Source organism: Phoenix dactylifera, chromosome 4 (genome assembly GCF_051530095.1).
Source record: "Phoenix dactylifera cultivar Ajwa chromosome 4, Ajwa_hap1_PhDact_Kaust_v1.1, whole genome shotgun sequence".
NCBI classification, from domain to species: domain Eukaryota; kingdom Viridiplantae; phylum Streptophyta; class Magnoliopsida; order Arecales; family Arecaceae; genus Phoenix; species Phoenix dactylifera.
Genome location: NC_143193.1, coordinates 10,724,182 through 10,745,190, shown reverse-complemented (window position 1 = coordinate 10,745,190; position 21,009 = coordinate 10,724,182). Strand labels below are relative to the sequence as shown.

The 21,009-nt window shown below is 34.5% G+C and overlaps 1 protein-coding gene across 3 annotated transcripts in view; it reads left to right on the top strand.

The window, feature by feature from the left end:
* Positions 1-8,970: 8,970 nt before the first annotated feature.
* Positions 8,971-21,009, top strand: part of LOC103722592 (type I inositol polyphosphate 5-phosphatase 13-like) — a 37,949-nt gene continuing 25,910 nt past the window's right edge. For 2 of the 3 annotated variants that reach the window (XM_039117192.3, XM_039117191.3), the window contains exons 1-5: positions 8,971-9,885; positions 12,749-13,001; positions 13,143-13,953; positions 16,474-16,598; positions 16,763-16,847. In XM_039117192.3, coding sequence (XP_038973120.2) covers positions 9,069-9,885; positions 12,749-13,001; positions 13,143-13,953; positions 16,474-16,598; positions 16,763-16,847 — 2,091 coding nt within the window. In that variant the 5' untranslated portion in view covers positions 8,971-9,068. The remainder of the gene's footprint in view (positions 9,886-12,748; positions 13,002-13,142; positions 13,954-16,473; positions 16,599-16,762; positions 16,848-21,009) is intronic. The other variant, XM_008813196.6, reaches the window with a different exon arrangement.

Here is a 21,009-nt window from a genome sequence, read left to right as displayed (position 1 = left end):
ATCTGAAACTTTAAACCTATTATGCTATTCTCTGGATTTCAGATCATGCATTACTTGATTTAAAATATTGTAATCTAATTGCAATTCTAAAATAATTTGCAAGATCATAGCAAATAAAAATCTGCATTCTGAAAATTTTAGCAACCTGAAATTTCAGTACGCAGAAAATCCAGCAGACATAATTTTTTTAAAAATCAAATTAAAAACGTAGTAATCAATCCTTAAGATCCAATCATGCTCGCTAGAACCATGGCTTTGATACCACTGCTGAGTTACGCCCTGTTTGATGCGATGTTCGCAGCGGAATTCGAACTGAACGTCGTTCATCGTATGAACGCGCCTCGGATCGTAGAATTCAAGAAAATTTTCTGGATCCAAATCCAGAAGATTTTTGAACTCATTAGGGAGGGAAGATTAGGATCTGAGGAGGGTTGATTAAGATTTATAAAACTAAAACAAAAATCAAAAGTTTTAGATTTGAAGATCTCATCTTCAAAAATTCTGCAGGTGTAGAACACCACAGTCTGATGATCTATTCTAAGTTTCTGTTTGAGCCGCACAATTGTCCGGCCTCTACAGATATCCACACGAGGATCTAATCATCTGAGATAGGATCTTACCGGAGTGCTAGCTCCTTGCAAAGACCTCTTATGACTATCATAATATTAGAAGATAAAAGTCTGCAGCATACCTCTTTGAGACCTCTAGGTGCAGTTAGCGTATGATACAGTCCCTCTATCATGGATCCCGACGTGACGGAGGTTATGGATATCTCGTCAAACCCCATCGTCCGTTATATATCAAATTTATATGACTTCCAGTTCGAGATATGGAAAATCTTTTTTCAAAATACCTGGCCAGGAATTTATCGAACTTAGTCTCATAAATCACATAGGATCACTCCTAATCTATCAAGGTCGATAGATCCCATCTAGATGCAACCCTATTCCAAAATGAACCTACTGTAGCCGATGCGCACTACAAGGACCCGAATGGCTAGGGCCCAAGTTCACATGCTTGTCAAATTACAGCAATCTCACAGTGAATAGCTGAGGCATCGCAGGTCAAAGGACCAGTCATACAACTGCAGCATAAGTAGTCACTGACGAGTGGATAGACATCCATGTGACTACTATCTTTGGTCACGCTCAGTACCTTGTTCTCTAACAAGTACTCGTATAATCACTCCAGTGTCTCTACACCATGGACTCGAGACTCGTCCGTCTGACTAAGTGATCGGTGCACTAATCTCAGTGGATCGATCACCGTCCCTCGTGATGGATCCATCGATCAGGAGCATTTAGAAATTAATCCCTAATGACACATGCCTCAAATTCTCAACTCCTTGAGAATATGTGTCATCATCTATTAATTTCTTGGACGATTCATGGACACATACAAACATGAATGAAAAATAAATTGCCCAATCTTATTTATTAATAAGAGTCAAATTACAAATTTGTGCCGCAGATTACAAATATGCGTCAGCCAAGTTGGCTTCTAGGGCTTACTTCTAACACCGTGGGGTCGGCCGAGGAGCTTCTACGCCACCTGAGGGACTGGGCCTGCCCCACTTGACTGGTCTAGCCCCATTTGGGCCAACCTCACGTGCATCGCACGTGAGGAAAAATGGAAGGAAAACTCTTGCTAGAGTCTTCTTCCTTCCTCCCGATCGCGGTGTGGACTCCTCCCTGATCGTGATGGGATCGAAAGTCCATCGCGATCTGAAGACCATCGGATAAGACTAGGAAAACTCTATTTATAGAGCTCCTCCTCCCTCCTTCGAGTTCACCAAGATTGAGCCACCGACTCCAAGCTTCTCCTCCGGCCATCTTCCTCGACTTGTCATTAGAAGGAGCCATCGGACTACCTTGTCGGACCGAGGTAAGTCTTCTTCTTCTTCCTCTCTCTCTCTCGCCATGTTTAGACGAGCTTTAGGCCAACAAATCACCGAAAAACTATCCAAAATTGGGGTGCCCAATTTCAGTCCATTCTCCCTCGTCACCGGATGTCGGCTGCCATCGGTCACCATCCACAGTGGTGGCCGTGATTCCTTTGATCTAAGGTGCCACTACCGACTCCGGCATGGTTGTGTCGTGGTGAGGGGGGTTGGAATTCCCCTGTTTCGCCAAGAAGAAAGAAAGAAAGAAAGAAAAATAAAATAAAATAAAAATAATAGAGAGAGAAAGAAAAAGTTTAGCATTTCTCTCGTCTCGTGCTCTCTTTTCTCTCTCTTCCCCATGCTTTCTCTCTCTTATTATGTCTCTTATTTCTCTCTCTACAAAATTTTTCTCTTTTAATTCATGGCCATACATGTTGATTGATCAAGGTTGACTTGTGACCCTTGATTGAACTCGGACTGAAATTTTCTTTCTTCTCTATCCTTTTTCTTATTGTAAAGTTTCTCTCCGTATTGAATTTTTTCTATACTGGACTTTCTCTTTCTACTCTCTCTAGGGTAGTTGGATTCAGTAGGAACTCTTCATAGTGATTTCGAATTGATCCTAGTGAACGGCTCTGATCCATAGTTGTCGGGCGACGTGTCAGCCCTCACCCTGGTCCTTACCAATACTATTTGATTTGATCACCCTCGATCTCTGTTGAACCATTTGTGCCCTATTTCGAGCACGATTTGATGAAATAACCTTGATTGGACTGACCCAAATATTAGGCACTCCTATTTAGTCATCCTTGTGAGGGTGTTGGAATTTAGAATTTTTATTTTAAAATAATTATGATGAAATTTTGACGAAAAGTAAAATTTTGGAATATAAGGCTCTAAGAAGAATTTTCGAGATTAATTGGATCTATTAGTCGGATCACATTTGCAAGGTAAGTAATAATTAGCTTTTTCTAGATTCTTCATTTATATAATATTATTTTGTATCAAATAAATTGTTAATACATTTATATGTGATTTATGAATTCAACGGATGGTAATTTAAGTAAAAAAATAGATATATAAATTAGAATAATATTTTTTAGACTATTGTTAAGTTATTTACTGTTCTTGGATTATATATGCATATTTTGATTGAATGATGATATATCTATATTTTATAAAAAAAACTTTGATGTGTATCAGATTTGGAACTCTCAACCTGACTATGTTATGAATCCTACTAATTGGGGGTTATGCATTAGCATTTCTGGCGCCATCACAGGGTATAAATGTGGTATTCTAGCCTACTTCACAGAATATAAGTGCGGTATTCTGGCCCACTTTGTAGGTATAAGTTTAGTTCTATTCTGGCCTAGCCATAGAGATAAATATGGCCATAGTTAAAGGCTGTTGAGTTGAATATGATTTATTTCCAATCAGATTTATGATTATGTACACGGATATTTAAAAGATATAGATTTCAATAGATTTATGTTTTGAAATAGAATTAATTATGTCTTTATACTGATTTATCATAATTTGTACTTATATTTTATGTTATTATATAAATTATCTAGTTAAGGTATTCATTATTTACTGGGTTGTTTCGCTCATCATACAATTTCTTACTAATTTTACATATCCGAAGAATTAGCTCGATCCGGAATTTTACAATATGGGAAAGCGACTAGAACTGTGGCACAAGTTATCTTAGATTAGAGTTTATTTAAATTGATGTATTACTTCAGATTAATGTTAGAATTGTGAGACATTGTAAGTCGAGTTAGTTAATAAAATAAAGATTGCATATTATTAGTTTAAATTATTCTGCTCCATATTTATGATAACATGATGAGATGCCTTGCATACTTATGGGGAGAGCTCTCTATGAGCGTGCGGCAGTTGCCGCGACCCCCGGCTCGCGATATCGGGTTGGAGGCGTGATAGATTATTAGTAGAACTCTACCTTAGGAGTAGATTTCTTCAAACCATAGCCTCTGCTACTCCCTATCCAAATCCATCTTTTTTTGAATGGGGTAGTTTGATGGTGGCGAAAGTTTCTGAAAGTCTAAGGCACCTAGGCCCACACTATTTGAACTATCTTCCTTTGACTATCCCCTTTCTGGCTAATGCAAGTCGGTGATGCTTGCACATTTACCATGCCTAGCCATGAGATTTGTCACCACTCGTTGCCAGCGAACAAGTTTTTTTGGTACGTTTGTCTCCCTCCAGACGATCAAAGTGAAAACCGGTGCCAACCAACATGAACTAGGTACTGCAGGTTTAGCTGGGTCAGGGTCGGGAATGGAAGTGGTTCTTCATGTGCATGATAGGTTGGTTGTGGGATTGGAAACACTATGGAGGTAGCAAGGGGACTGTGCTATCTTTGCAAACGAAAGATATTTCAAAGTAGATAGGAAAGGGCATTGAGATAATAGCATAGCTTTTAAGTTATCACATGATAATGTCATATTGAGCCAGAAAAATATTTTCAGGAGATAATTGAAACAAGAATGATACCCATGTGATGCGTAGGGAGATAATGAAAACCAAAATATAACTTGATGGTAATAAGAACTTTAAAAATATAACAAAAAAAATATAATAAGTGAAATTTAGTTAATAATTTTTGATCATTTTACTTTCAATATCTCACTAAGAAAAGATCAGCAATAATGGAAAAAACATAAATTGTTTAACATAATATTTGAATGTTTGTAGTAGGATAAATAAATGTATGATTATATGGAGACCTCCAATCTGTTTTATTTGATACAAAATATTTTTTTGGAACTTGGTCGTCTTGTGATTCTTCAAACCTATGAAAAATAGAAAAGAAAAAATTAATAACATCTATATTCTTTAAATAAATAAGCGAAGAAATAGTATAGGTATAATCTTTTGTTAGATTGATAAATTGAGCAATAAGTTGTAAAAGGGAATGACTTTCTTCAATAAGATCCATTTGAAATATGCCACATACAACATAGTTAGATCTTGCGAATGAGGAGATGCTGTTTGTTAGGGATGTTAAAATGAATACGTAGCATTCCTATAGTATTTTCTTAACAAATACCTCAAGATTTCTTGGTCTACCCTCCTATTATATAGACACAAACACCATATTAATATAATTATTATCAGGAAACACTACTAAAATGAAATATGTCATGGCTGAACTACCTATAATTATTTCCATGAATATTTCAGCATCTCTCTCAAAAATAGTTAAAGCAAGTTCTCCAGTATGATCACATATTTTAATTTGTATGAGATACTTATACTGAAATATAAAATGATTAGTCTGTACTTTTTAATCTTTAGTAGATTATAAATTTGTTACCTTAATGATATTGGTGGATTTTTTTTATGAGTCTGGGATGCATTAAATTTGGTATATATCTTTGAAAATTTTATTCACATATATTTGAATGATGTGGATTTTTTTTTGCTTGGGCATTCAACGGCCAAAGCAACCATAAATGAGTTGAATCAAATATTAAATAATATTTATTTGCCTACCAATAACATTAAATGTTATCTTAATATTAAATTTTAATAATAATATTATTTTAACTTTGGATCAAAAACCAAATAATTAACAGTTTAATAGGATTGGATCTTTAACACTTAAGTTGAATCGAATATCGAACAATTCAAGCCTACCCTTAATAATTCAAGCATCATATGACATGTGAATTAACTTCAATAGCATGACAACTGTATTATTTCACACGCTAAACCATTAAAAATTAAACCTACAAAAATCATAAATTCTATAGCATGGCAACTATAAGCATAAAACTAAGATTTATATTTACAAACAAAAAAAAAAAATATTTATGATTTTTTAATAAAAAGTTATTAATAGAATTAGTTATTAATAAATATTAATATTAAATGTTAAACATATTGAAAGAATATTAAATTTATATAAAACTTATATATCAAATAAATATTAAAATTAAAAATATTTATTAAATACTAATATGATTATTTAATCTATCCATATATAATATTAAATTCATAATAATGTTAAATAAATAATAAATAAATATTAATATTAATAACTTCTATATTTGTGATATATCTTACTTCTATATTAAACTTTTATGAATATGAATATTAATTTGTTCGTGAATATTAAATTTTTATAAAAAATCTATTGCCTGGTAATTATAAATATAAAACTAAAGTTTATATTTATGAATTACATAATTCAAAACCAAAATAAAATAGAAATTAGAAAAATTAGTTGATAATGAGTATTCACATTGTACTTGTGGCAAACCTATTCCTAGCTCCAACAATCAAGTTTCAGACGTCAATTGCTTCTAATATAAAACTGCAGTTCTATAAACAAATATTAATATTAATATTTATTAAATATTAATAATCTATTGTATTATTAAATATGATGAAATATTAATAAATACATAGTATTTAGCTTCTTTAGTATGTGCACTATAAATACAAAACTAACATTTATATTTATGAACTAAATAATTCAAGACCAAGAAAAAATAAAAATTTTAGAAAATAGATGATTATGAATATTCAAACAATACCTCTTGCAAAATCTGCTCCTTCCTGTAGCAATCAAGTTTCCAACATCAGTTGCTTCTAGTATATACCTATAGTACTTCAACCATTCATATTATAAGAAAAATAAATAATCGAAAAAATAATGAAAAGGATGCCATACTAATTTTCCTAATCACTTCGATCACTACAGACTGGCACTTTAATTATGGAAAGAAATAGAGGCAACATTTTTTTTGAGTCTCTTACTACCTTCGATTGCTATGATACTAAACAAAAGTTCAAAAATTTTCATATATGGATAAAAATAAATAAGAAGCAAATCATTAAAACTCTAATTTTAGTACTTAAAAAACTAAATTTTCTTTTTTGTGCATGCATGGATTTCTTTTATTTGTATCTAATTTAATTAATTTTCCTTTTCCTTCCATTAAAAACTTAATTTTAGTATGCCTAAATTTTTTTATGTGCATTTTTTGTGCATACATAAATATGTCGAAAATTTCTTTCCTTTTTTGGCATGTTCATAATTTTATTTTTGAGTGGAACTTTTTATGCATATGAAATACTATAAAATTAATTTCTCTTTTTATACATACAAAAATTTCTTTTAGCTGGATATAATTTAACTAATTTCCTTTTTTCTGCACAAAAAATCTAATTTTAGTATAATTTAATTTTCTTGCATGTGTTTTTTTGCGTTCATATAATTTTTTTTTGTGCCTGAACATGTGTAAGAATCTTTTCCTTTTATGTGTGTGCGTACAAAATTTTTTTTTTGAAACTTTTTGTGTGCACGAATCACTAAAACACTAATTTTTTTCCCTACATGCATCAATTTTTTGTTTGAATATTTTTTAAGTAATTTTCTTTTTTGAAACCAAAAATATATTTTTAGTATGTTTGAATTTTCTTGCCTATGTTTTTTGTGTACATGCAATTTTTTAATACATAAATATGTGCAAAATTTCTTTCCATTTATGTGCACGGGTGCAATTTTCTTTTGAATGAAACTTTTTTAGATATACAAACAAAAAAGCCAATATTTCTTTTTTGTATGTGTGTGGATTTTTTTATTTGAATATAATTTTATTTATTTTTTTCATGCTACTAAAAATATAATTTTAGTAGGATTGAATTTTCTCATGGATGTTTTTTGTGCAAGCGTGCAATTATTTTGCGTGTAATGATGTGCAAAAATCCACTAAAAACCTAATTTTATTAAGATTAAATTTTTTGGATGCATTTTTTGTGCATGCATGCAAATTTGTTTTGTGCATGACATGTACAAAAATCTAATTTATTACTAATTAATTTATTTTTTATTTGTGTGTTCGGAATTTTGTTTTTGAGTGAAAGATAATATGTACAAGATTCATTTTTTTAACACTACTTTCAAAAATGTCTCTATTTTTCTACAATTTTTTATAAATGTTGGAATGGAGTCGAGTTTTCTCTCTTTTTCCGTTTGATAGCTAAATGAAAAGGTAAGATATTTTAGTTTTAGTAAGTTTTTTTTGGGTATAATGGCTGCTCACACGCAACAGGTTTAATACGACCAACAAAATTAGAAAATAGGAGCCCACATACGGGCTCAGGCAGAGGGCCTTGGCTTTTCCATTTGAATCCACTGAAGTGGTGAGTAGTAAAGGAGGCAACTCATTTCCTTTCGGATATTGAGGTATTATACTGGATTAAAATTACTTAGAAAGTCTTTATTTCTTTTGGTGTTACTGATAGTGTTTCTCCGTATCAGAACTCATTTAGTTCCCAAGAAGAGAAGTTGAGAAAGTATGGTTAATTGAAAAATAAAAAAGTAGCTCATATTTGGTTAGAATTTTTAAAGAAGAGATAGAAAAATATTTTTTTATGAGAATATTTTAAAAGAAAGAACCCTTGGACGTATAAAAGCCACTTCCCTACAAGATAAAAATTAGGATTTTTTTTCCAAAAATATTATTAAAGCATTATAATCTTCTTAATAACTATTTTTAATACTATTAAAAATATAATATTAAAAATTACCATAATATAAAAAACTATGGTAATTTTAATATAAAAATATATTAATAACTTTTTAAAATTGAAGTTGTCTAACTATTAATTAAAAGTTTAATCCAATAAATATTTTTAATAGCTATTTGTAAATATAAATTTTGGTAATTTTAATAATTAGATAATTATCTACATATATTATGAATTATGGTAATTTTTATAGTTAAAAATATTTAAAAATATCTACTAAATATACTCCGATCATTTTGGTGTTGAACCTTCAAAATCTCTATAGTTCCACGTATTTGATTCTAAAAATTATACATACAATATTTTTACTTATATTTTTTATTAAAAATATAATAAATATTTTATATAAATTTTTATAAAATAGATGTCCAACTAAATATAAATAAAAAATTATGTTATCCATGACCATTTTTATGACCAACTAAACATCAAAAAGTACGTTTTCAACTACTATATATATATATATATATTCACACGTCAGCTTCCCCAAAAAAAAAAAATCCTCATGAGGTAAAAGTACTTCCCCCGGACCTGTACGATAGCCCGACATCCCCTACTCCCCAAAATAATCGTGGGATCCTTCGCCTCTCCTCCCATCACCACCACCACCTACAAAGAAATGGGCGAAAGAGTGGAAGACGATGACTGGGCTCAGCGACTCACCATACTTCTCTCCCCCGATGCAATCCCCCAAACCCCCCTCCGCCGGCACAGCCCCGACGAGCCCCGCAACACCGCCTCCGCCACCAACAGCCCCTTCTTCGATATCGACGACAACACCACCAACAGCGATAATTCTAATTCCTCTCCTCCCCCTTCCCTCTTTGTGGATCCCCACCTCCCTCCCCCTCTCCCACCCCACCGCCGCCCCCACGGATCTTCGGACCGCCAGAATCCTCCCTCCTCCGTCTCCGGCGTCGCCGCCGGCCGGTCCCCTGCCGGAGCGCTCCGGGAGTTCGCCGGCAGGGGCGGCGGGATGGGGATCTTCCAGGTTCCCCCGCGGGCCGCGGTCCATCCTGGTCGCCCGCCTTCACTGGAGCTGAGGCCCCGCCCACTCCGCGAGACGCAGGTAGGTTCCTTCCTCCGGACCATCGCCTGTTCGGATTCCCAGCTCTGGGCTGGTCAGGAGTCCGGGGTCCGGTTCTGGAATCTCTCCGATGTGTTCGAGGGGTGGGGTACGGGTGTGGTCAAGAGAGGGGATGAGGAGAGTGCTCCTTTCTGGGAGTCGTGCCGCACGTCCCCCACGCTGTGCTTGGCTGTTGATGACGCCAGTGGGTTGGTTTGGAGTGGTCACAAGGATGGGAAGATTCGATCTTGGAGGATGGAGCAGCCGGCACCAAGGAATTCGCCGACGGGTAAAGGGGGGAATTTCAAGGAAGGGCTTTCCTGGCGAGCACACGACTCTCCTGTTCTCTCCATTGTCATCACTTCATATGGTAATTGCCATTCAAATCATCTATCTTTCAGCTTATTTCTGTATCATATGGCATGAATAACCCTTAGTTAGAACCAGAGAAATACTCATTTTTCAAAGTGAATGTGAGATGTAGCCAATATAAACAACTGGTGACTGAAGTGGCGGATGTGAAGCACAATGATCCCATCTGCTTGCTAAAATAGCCCATCGACAATATAACTCAGGTGCTTTGACCTAGATGTTCTATTACATTTCATTGTACTTTTGTTGAGGGATGACAAATACTTCAACAATTTTATTGCTGTCTAAGCTGTTCTGACATTAGGCTATATAAGTAGAAGATCAACTAGGACAACGTGTATAACCATGTGAATTGGGCATCTTGATTTAGTTGCTTTGGCTTCTTAGCTATCAGGAAGGATCGAGGATGCAATACACAGGAACCATCTTATTTTGGCGCTATTTAGGTAATTTTGATGAATGTTCCTAAAGATTTCTTTAGAGGCTTTAAGGAAAGAGGATTCTCTTAAGGGCTTATTCTTTGGGGGGTGTGAGACTTACCTGGGAAATTACATTTTCCTGGATAAGTGTTACCTAGGCAATACTTAGACAGAAAAATAATAACCTATGTTCTTTTATGCATTGGAAAGTGACTCCGGAATTTGTTACCCATATTATCTTGTATTATGATTTTCCGGTTAAGTTGCTAAGATCTATCCATCTTTCTAATTATACCCTTTATGCTTCTAGGTCCATTTTGCACACTTATCATGTACTACCCATTTGTGATTGAAACCCAATTTTCTCATATCAAATCCTATATAGGTTTTTTTTAGGAGGGGGGAGGCTAGATGATATAAGGGCATGACAAAATATTCAAAAATGCATTTAATTAAGCACGAGTAAAGGAAAAAAGGAACAAATTTGCTTGAATTCATCACCAACTAGCAAAATGAGAGGTTAAGGTTTATTAGTGTATTAGCATAATGAAGGGTATTTTAGGAACAAAAAATAGGGCCACTTTATCCGGCTAATGGGAAACGAACTTACCAATCTCCTACATGGGTAAATGTTTCCACCTAATTCATGGGTAAATATTGCCCATGGGAAATTAACTTAGCAACCTCACTTTTTTAGCTAGAAAACATAGGTAAGTTGGTCAATAGAAAAGTTGATCAACTTTTTCATGATATTTTACCTCCAAAGAACGGAGCTTGAAAGGGGACCATCTCTCTCTTTTCCTTGCGATCATTGTCTGGGAAACATAAATTTCTCATGAGTTTTGTTGGGAGGCTGTTTGAGCTTCATAGTTCTCATTTGTAAGATGTCCCCCATTTTATTTATAATTCTTTGAAGATATTTGGCTTACCATGTATGATGTTGGTTTGCATGGCAAATAATATTATAACAGTACCTACAGAAGGTTTGGAGAACATAAAGGTAAGTATTATACGGATAAAGAAACTTGGTTGTTAATTTTGAGGATTAAATTATGACCTTGAAAAAGGAAATTTTCTCAAGAAATTACAAATAACAATGATGTAGAGGATTTGAAAGATATTAAGCAGTAAGGGCAAAGGAGTGAATAGGTAGGGCTAGGTATGCAACCTTTTTTCGATTTCCTTTTTGGTGCATAAGTCTTGGTTGGGCTCAAAACAAGGTTAAGATTTCTTAATGTTAGCAGGTTAAGAGATAAAGAAGTAGAGATATAATGAGAATAGTGTTTGAAGTAATTTAATGAAGATTCTGTTTTAGAAGCCTTTTCAAAAGAGCCTGATTAAAGAGATGCATGGTTTCCTTCACTGAATTTGAAAGGATGCAAAAGGGTAATTGTAGGGTCTTGTTGATACCTATTGAGGTATGGAAACACATAGTGAATGTTAGGTTAAGAACTTAAGATGGTTAACTGGCTTCTGTATTGAAATTTTAATAATAGGGAAACTAAATGATTGAAGGAGATATAATATTGTACCTTTCCATAGAACTAAATCTGATATACAAAACTTCTCAAACTTTCACTGAAGTAAATTTCTGAACTATGAACCGCTGCAAGAGATTGACAAGGTTCTCAACTGTAAAGGCAGTCCTAGTGGATGACCCATGGAGGGACCATGTAGAATATCTTGGCATGACTTGAAGTTAATATTATGTAAGGTTTTATAATTTATGTATAGATTTTAAATGAATTAACTCCGTGATGAGGAAGAAAAGGAGGACATGAAGAAGTTGATTGATAATAGCGATCTTATTAACCTACTAAGTGTAGACAAATTGACCCGAACTTCAGTTCATATGAATGATTAGAAAAGGGGTATTGGGAACCTGTACCAGTTTTGAACCTGAATTGTACGATGCCAATATGGTTAGGAACGGACTGAAATGGTCAGTATCAACAAAATAGAAACTACTGGTACATACAGGTCTGTCCCATCCATTTTTATGCATCCCAACTGTTGGAACTGTAGCTCTATATCTTGGCCTAATGCTCTAAACCGTCATTTATTGTTGCTTAAATATGACCTATTCTTTTCAAAAGCAAGACTTATTGTCCATATTTTTATTACATTCATGCTCGACTCTTTTGCCCCGATACACTTTTTTTCAATCAAATTGATCATGCTGTTAAAGAATCACTTCAGCAATAAGTAAGTTTGTTCTGATGTGTAATTTTGTATTATCTAACTCATATTGACTATTAAATTTCTTGTATATTTGCATTATTATACTTCCTTAAGTGCTTTTTTAATCACGTCTTTTGGGTAGTTATTTTCTCCAAAGTACGGGTTCAGTTGTGTCTTATGTGGCTTCAAAGATTTAAAATTAGTAGTACAAATCAATCTAATTCATTTCATGCTGTTACTCCAAACTTTTGTAAATTCCAGGGGAATTGTGGTCTGGTTCTGAAGGTGGAGTTATAAGAGCCTGGTCTTGGGAGGCCATTGAGAAATCCCTTTCTCTAACAATAGAAGAAGGGCATATGACTGCTTCGTTAGTTGAGAGGTCCTATGTTGATCTTAGAAGCCTGGTGACTGTTGGAGGGGTGTGTATATTGCCTAACATGGATGTCAGATATCTATTATCTGATAATTCTAGGTCAAAAGTATGGAGTGGTGGTTACCTCTCTTTTGCCCTGTGGTATAACTTCATGAACTTCTCTTTTTAATAATTACTTGAGACTAGTATCTTACAGGATGTAATTTGTTTACATCTTGTGGCACTGGATCAGTTTGGTTATTTTATATTGGCAGTAACTCCCCATCCTGGTTAATATCACAGGGATTCTCATACAAAAGAACTTCTGAAAGTTTTCAACATAGATGGTCAGGTTGAGACTAGGTTTGATACCTTGTCAGTGCATGATCTATATGAAGAACATGAGATGAAGATGAATTTTGTCACTATTTCAAAGAAGGAAAAACAACGAGGTCCTGTTAGCTTTTTCCAGCGTTCACGTAATGCCTTGATGGGAGCAGCTGATGTGGTTCGGAGAGTTGCAGTCAAGGGAGCATTTGGAGATGATAATCGAAGAACAGAAGCATTGACAATGACAGTGGATGGAATGATTTGGACTGGATGTGCAAATGGCTTGGTCGTGCAGTGGGATGGAGATGGCCATAGGTTACAAGAAGTTCGGCATCACTCTTCTTCTGTGCAGTGTCTTTGTACCTTTGGGATGCGATTGTGGGTGGGCTATGTAGATGGCACTGTCCAGGTGATGGATCTCGATGGATGTTTGCTGGGAAGATGGATAGCCCATAGCAGCCCAGTAATAAAGATGGCTGTTGGAGGTTCTTATATCTTTACATTGGCTAATCATGGTGGTATTCGTGGATGGAACCTGGCATCTCCAGGGCCTCTTGATGGTATCTTGCGATCAGTGCTAACCCATAAAGAGCCATTTTATACAAAAACAGAACATCTTAAAATTTTGGTGGGTACTTGGAATGTTGGGCAAGAAAAAGCATCTCGTGATTCACTTATATCTTGGCTGGGTGGTGCATCGTCAGAGGTTGGAGTGGTGGTTGTTGGGTTGCAAGAGGTGGAAATGGGTGCTGGTTTTCTTGCCATGGCTGTGGCAAAAGAAACTGTAAGATTGCTGCAACATTTTGCCTCTAAATTGTTGGTGCTCATTTTTGTTTTTTTCCTTTACATGTATGTATATATATGTACATGTATTTGTATATAGAACAATTATCTTCAGGTTTCCTGTGACATATACCTTGTTTTCCTAGACCTTACAATTTGAACACTAGACCCACCTATCACTGAAGCTATTTCTGGCTTATGCTGCAAGCACCTGAGCCATCTCAAATGGTTTTTACTACATTTGTTGTTGTCCATACATCCACCACAGATTTATTATTTTCCTGGCTCATATAATGCACATGTGCATTTTTCCCGACTCTTAAAAGATATATTTCCATTTTTTATATTTTATTTCCTTCCAGTCTATGAGCATCCTTGTATATCTTTTTAATTATTTTATATATTACAGTCTATATTTTCCTTAGTGAATATCTTCCTCTTGAATTATTAGCATTCTTGAATTCCATACTTGTTCTTAATGAAATTTGCACCCCATATCAGTCTTGATCTGATCTTTTGTAAGCTTATTATCAATATCTTCCTTTCCTAGTTCCAATTTAAAGTTCATGCTTCTCTTTATCTCATTAGCCAAGCTTATTTCTCCAAGTGGCCTGCACAAGTGGCCCTCTTCTTGAATATGGAATCTATAAGAAATTTTAACAGGCCACTAGTGAAGACATATTGCTATTCGGGACTCCAAGCACTTCCTAAGTTATCTGTAGATCTTTGATTGCTGTTTCACACACGCCTCGGTGTCAATATATACTTTGAAATTTAAATCTTCCTCATCTCCTAAGATTGTGTATGTAGATACAAACTATATGTTTATTCAGATAAAATTAGAATGATTTTTGTATCAGTCTTTTTTGCAAGTACATCAATTTCATAAGCCTGTCAATCCATTATTACATGCAGGAAGCCAAACTTAAGTGTTGCATGAAGGTTTGCTGGTGGAGGATAATATTATATTAAACATTTGCTACCTAGTCTTTGTATAAGAAGCCATTTGAATATTATCATAATTCTATGTATTTCTCGGAGTTTACTGTGCATTGTATCCCCAATTTTTTCTCCTTTCATCTTGCATTCTCGAATGTTTTAAATTCCATAATTTCCATTCCTTAACCAAAACGATCTTGATGGTTTCATTATTCTTTATTTTAACTGATTTCTTGTCATAATTTCTTAAGCCTTTTATCCTTACCATGTTTTTTCTATGTTTATAACTTATTCCATTTAGAAAAATTTGACATGGTCATGTCTCAGTATATTGCACTCATTATGGTATACAGTGCTGTGCTTGGTACATAAAAGCTACAACGAATAAATAGAAGACTAAACCAGTGTGCAAAAAATATTTTTTTGGGGGATCTACCTAAATCAAGCTGGGGAGGGGGTTAGGGTGGAGGGGCCTCTTGAGAGAGTGAGGTGTCTTTCTCTCCTCGGCATTGAATCCAGGACATCCAACTATAAGATTATAATATTTCTGTGTGTGTTGGTGGAGTGGGATGACTTAAATTCTTTCATGATCACAAGGCATAGACAATTAAATTATACCCTGAATTTAGATTATGTGATGGGACATCCAAACCAATGATCCACATCATTCATCATGATCTTAAAACATTCATAGTGTCTATAACCAAAAGTATTATATGCTCTGAAGACTACTCATCTATGTATCAATTGTTCGTTACATGGAGTTACAAATAATTTTTCAATATTAGAATGAAAAATAAGTGTGGATTGGTTGTAAAGGACTATCTGAACAACTTGAATTTTGTTCCAATTTTTATTTCAGTATATGTAAAACTTGATGATAAAAGATATGGATCATTCACTTGGATGTTCTAGTATGTCTTTTTACATGCAGCATGCACGCAAGCATGTGCACATGCACCCATACATCTACCTACAGATGTTACCATGCATACAAGCATGCACACACACATTGCACACATGTGCACACACACATTGCACACACGTGCACACACAACATATGCACTAGCTGGCATGTGAGCACATGCATTGCACAAGGAAATATAAATGAATTTGCTTTTAAACATTTTCTTATACTAACGAGGAGCAGTAATGAAAGAAAAAGTGGGCAGAGGAGAGAAAAAAGCAGATAGGAAGAGAGAGACAGAGATCAAGAAAGAGAGTATGAGTATGGTGATTATACTGGACGGGAGTCTTATTGTTAAAAGGAAAGCAAGAGGCATGTTCTTATAGTTTTGCTCATGAAAATAATATAGATATATTGAACTTTTGTTATCTTTCCAACATGGGAAGAAATGATACACCACCCTTTCTAACTTAGGCTGTGTGATTTTGATTCCCATGAATAATATTTAAATTTTTAACTAGGGACTTGATTTCCTTGCTATAGATTAAAGGGTTCAATTGGTTTTCTGAAGCATTTCAAATCTTTGGGTTCAAATAACCTATAATTTGCCAAGTTTTGTGGAAATCAAGTCTTGTTCTCTGTAAATTTATTATTTTTGATGGTTTTTTGCTTTAGGTAGGACTTGAGGGAAGTGCAAATGGACAGTGGTGGTTGGATGCCATTGGTAAGATTTTAGGTGAAGGAAATTATTTCGAGCGTGTTGGTTCTAGGCAGCTGGCAGGACTACTTGTTGCAGTATGGTAAATCTATCAACAAAATGAAATGTGAACTTCATATGTTATTTCCTTAATATCATTTGCAAGTGTATTCTAGAGCATCCAGCTGTAATTACTTGCTTTTCTTTGTGCCTTTCATCCTCTTTATTTCTTGATTTATTTGTTTATATATTTATAACTTCTCGTAGGGCTAGAAAATATCTTCAGCCATATATTGGTGATGTTGATACTGCAGCAGTCCCATGTGGGTTTGGACGTGCAATTGGCAACAAGGTATTCATTTATTAAACCTATTCGTTAGCGTTTGAAACTATTGTTTTCTTTTTCTGTCTTTGGAATCTCAAGGAATGGAAGTGATGTTCGACTAATGAATTTTGATTTAAGCTTTCTCTTTTCCAGTATGAGAAAATAGGGAGAGAATTTAAACAGTTACAAGCTTCAAGGGGGTTCCATTCAATAAATATAGGCGAGCACTTACACTCATTTTTATTAAAAGAATATGTGCTGTATCTATTGTTTTTGGATTTCATAAACTACAGAGTATGAAAAGAGCAACTAGACTCAAAAACATGGTTTTGTTTGTCGCAACCTGAAAACTGGCTCTAACAAGTTCCGAGTATGACTGTATCTGTCAGTTAATGGCCTGAATGTCAATTAATCAAGAAATACTTGCAAATTTTTCCTTCAGTTCATTTATTCACAACAATAGTTGGCCATTAGATCATATGTAGCCAACTAATATGTCATCCAAATTGAAAAGTCACTAATATCTAAAACTTTCAAAGTTTTAGAGAGAGATAGAGAGCGAAGCACAACATCCAAACTCTAATCAGTTCTATCTGAATCGTTTTGCAAATTTCTTAGTTATAGATCAACGGCCTTGTTCCTACATCCTCTCCTATTCATAGATTGTTGATGATCTACAGGTGATAATTTTTCAAAGCACCCTATAGTTGCTCAAGTGAGAGACTAATTTTGTACCTTGCAACAATTGATGCCTATGTCCATAATCCATTATAGTATCACTGTGGCTGAAAGAAACCTATGAGAACCCAACGGCTTTGAAAGGAACCCTCTTAGTCCAAAGTAACAATATGAATAGGCTCTTCCAAACAAAAGCTTCTGAGGTTTCATGCTATTGCCTTTTGAATAGAGAAATGCTGACAAGTGCTTGAATAGTAGGAGGTGTCAGATTATTCTGAAATATTCCAATCAAAGATACTGAAGTGAGCCATTTGCTAAAAAAATGAATTTAACTTTTTTGAAAGGTATGCTTCTGTGTTTGATCTTCATTATATTGTGGCAATTAGTAAAATTGTTTCAATGGAAGAAACAAATAATATTATATCTATATGCTTTCAAACGTGTTTTTAGCTGTGTGAACCATAAACTTACCTTGATCAACAATATAGGCCCTTCAATGAATCTAGAGCTCGAGGAATGCTGAGAAACATCTGCCTATGTAGTAGATATTCTTCAGTGTTAAAGACGTAGTTGTATGCTTCGACATTCATAGGGCAGCCTCAGAAGATTGATGATGTAAACTATATTTTGAATAATCATTGTTCAAGTAAAGTTTTTGATAATGTTATTATGTTAAATGGGGAAATTTTTTTGGTTTATAAAAGTTTCAACTTGAAAATAACTAGACAGAAGTTGGAAAGATGAAAATCCATTATGAAACATCTGATATGAATAACCTTGGGTGTAGCTTGATGAGCTTTACTAGAAAATTACAAAATCTGCCATTATTGAGTTTTTCTGGGTCAATTTTGGTGTGAATCCAAAAGTTTTATTAGCTGTAAGTTATTAATAATTGTAATTAGTTTGGCTTTTCACTTTCTCTTACCTCTGTCCGGTGAATGCAGAATGCTGGAATTAACTAGATATGGGAAATGCATGACGAAAATGCTTTTACACATGGGCTGAAACATATCAAAAAATTACTGAAACCCTGTCTCTTGAAATATCATTTCTTTTAAGGAAAGGAAATAAAAATTAAAGCCTACAGGCTGGAATTTTAGACCATGCCTAAAATGTTATAATCAGCGCATGGAACTATATTGTGAACCAAGTGATGAATTGAAATCAAAGTGAAGAGGAATCAAGTTAGGAACTAAGGTAGGATGCTGGTGGATGGGCTAAATATCTCAAAGTCGATTGTATGTCATGATTGGAAAACACTTCCATGTCTGAAAGCATAATTCCAAGATAATTACCAATAAATTCATACATTGGCAAGAAGTAAACAAATCAATGGGGGTACAAGGGCAAAATACATATCAAATTTAAGAAAAAGAGGAGACTAGATTAGTTTATTCTCCTCTAAATAGAGAAGGAAAGATATATAGACTGCAGTTTCTTCATTCTGATCTAATTTAGGAATGCAGAAAACCGCAACCCCCCCACCCCCCCCCCCCCCCGCGCCACAACACACACACACCCTATTTGTTATGCAGTACAACAAATAATTTACCAATACAGATCGTTCAACTATAAACTTCTGCATCATATAGCCTTAGACACAAATTACTTTACTACATCTGAATGCTTCTGGAAGTTAGTTGATATTATTCTTTTTCATTAATGTATATTAAGATGAGCAAGTAGGCATAAGGAAATGAATATGCTGAAGGAAATTTGTTGCATTAGCAGTTTGTATTATTTTGAATCATTATCTGTTTATATGATAATCTAGTTTAATTACTATCTGTTCCTCAGCTTCTACACTTGGTTTGTCATATCCGTTGTTTCACCTATCCTACTTTTATTAAAATAATAGCTTTAGATTGCTTTCAGTTTTCCTGATACACCATTACAAAAATCCTATTTATCCATTTGTTCTTTTGCTATTGGTTGTTGCCTATGTTTGTTGGAAGTTGTAAAACTTAATGTTGATTTTCCGGTGAAACTCTCAAGATCTTTTGTTGTTATTGTCACGCCCCCGGCTCGAGATCGCAAGCCGGGGGTCCGTGCCAACCGCTGCCACGAGCATGCAAGGCATCTTAACCAAATATCTCAAATATGTAACTAAAATAATTCAGCTAAAATAAATGCAATCTTATTCCATTGACTGACACAAATTATAAAGTCTCACAGTTCTAAATACGCAGCGGAATATTAAACTACTAGCATGTAAAACTTGGTTCTTTAAATAACAAAACCTTATAATGTCTAACAATAATCTAAGATAAAACATCAATTTAAATAAATCCTAATCTAAGATAACTTGTACCTCAGTTCTTCTAGCCGCTCTCCCATTATGTAAAATCCGAATCGAGCTAATTCTTTGGATCTGTAAAAATAGTAAGAAATCGTATAATGAGCTAGACAATCCACTAAGTAATAAATAACTTAACTAGACAATTCATATAATAACATAAAATATAAATACAAATTACGACGAATCAGCATAATGACATAATCAATTTCTTTTCAAACACAAATCCATTAAAATCCGTATCTTTCAAATATCCATATACATAATCATAAATTCAATAAAAAATAAATCACATTCAACTCAACAGCCTTTAACTACGACCACACTTATACTCTGTGGCTAGGCCAGAAATAGAACCGTACTTATACCCTACGGAGTGGGCCAGAATACCGCATTTATATCCTACAGAGTGGGCCAGAATACCACACTTATACCCTATGGTGGGGCCAAAATTGTCAATGCATAACCCCCAATTGGCAGAGTCCAGAATATAGTCAGGCTGAGAGTTCCAAATCTGATGCACATCAAAATTCTTTTGTAACATAATAGATATATCATAATCCGATCTAAATATGCATATATGATGTAAGAACAGTAAATATAACAACAGTGCGAAAAATACTATTCCAATTCACATATCTATTTTTCATTCAAATCATCCCGTAAAATTCATAAATCACATATAAATTCATTAACAATTTATTCGATGCAAAATAATATTATATAAATGAAGAATCTAGAAAAGACAATTCATTACTTACATTGAATGCGATCCACAACAAATCTAATTAATCTTACAAATTTCTCGCAGAACCTAATATCCAAAAATCATATTTTTCTTTTAAAATTCATCATAATATATATAAAACTTAAATCTTAACATCCTTCTAGGGCCGATCCTGCAGAAGTGTCTAGCATCCCGGGTTGGGCTTCAGATTCGGGTTCATACCCGTAAACCACCCTCCTTCCTTTATTTTATTATTATTATTATTTCTTTCTTTCTTTCTTTTCTTTTCCTTTTTCTTTTCTTTTCTTTTCTTTCCTTCTCTTTTCTTTTTCTTTTCTTTTCTTCTCTTCTTCTCCAGAAGCTTCTTCCGACTTCTTTCTTCCTTCCCCCCTTTCCTTCTTTCTTTTTCTTTCTTTCTCCCGTGAATGGAGGTCGGCGAGCTCGGGAGAGGCCAAGTCGAGGCCGGCAGCGCCTGCGGCGGCCGGCCC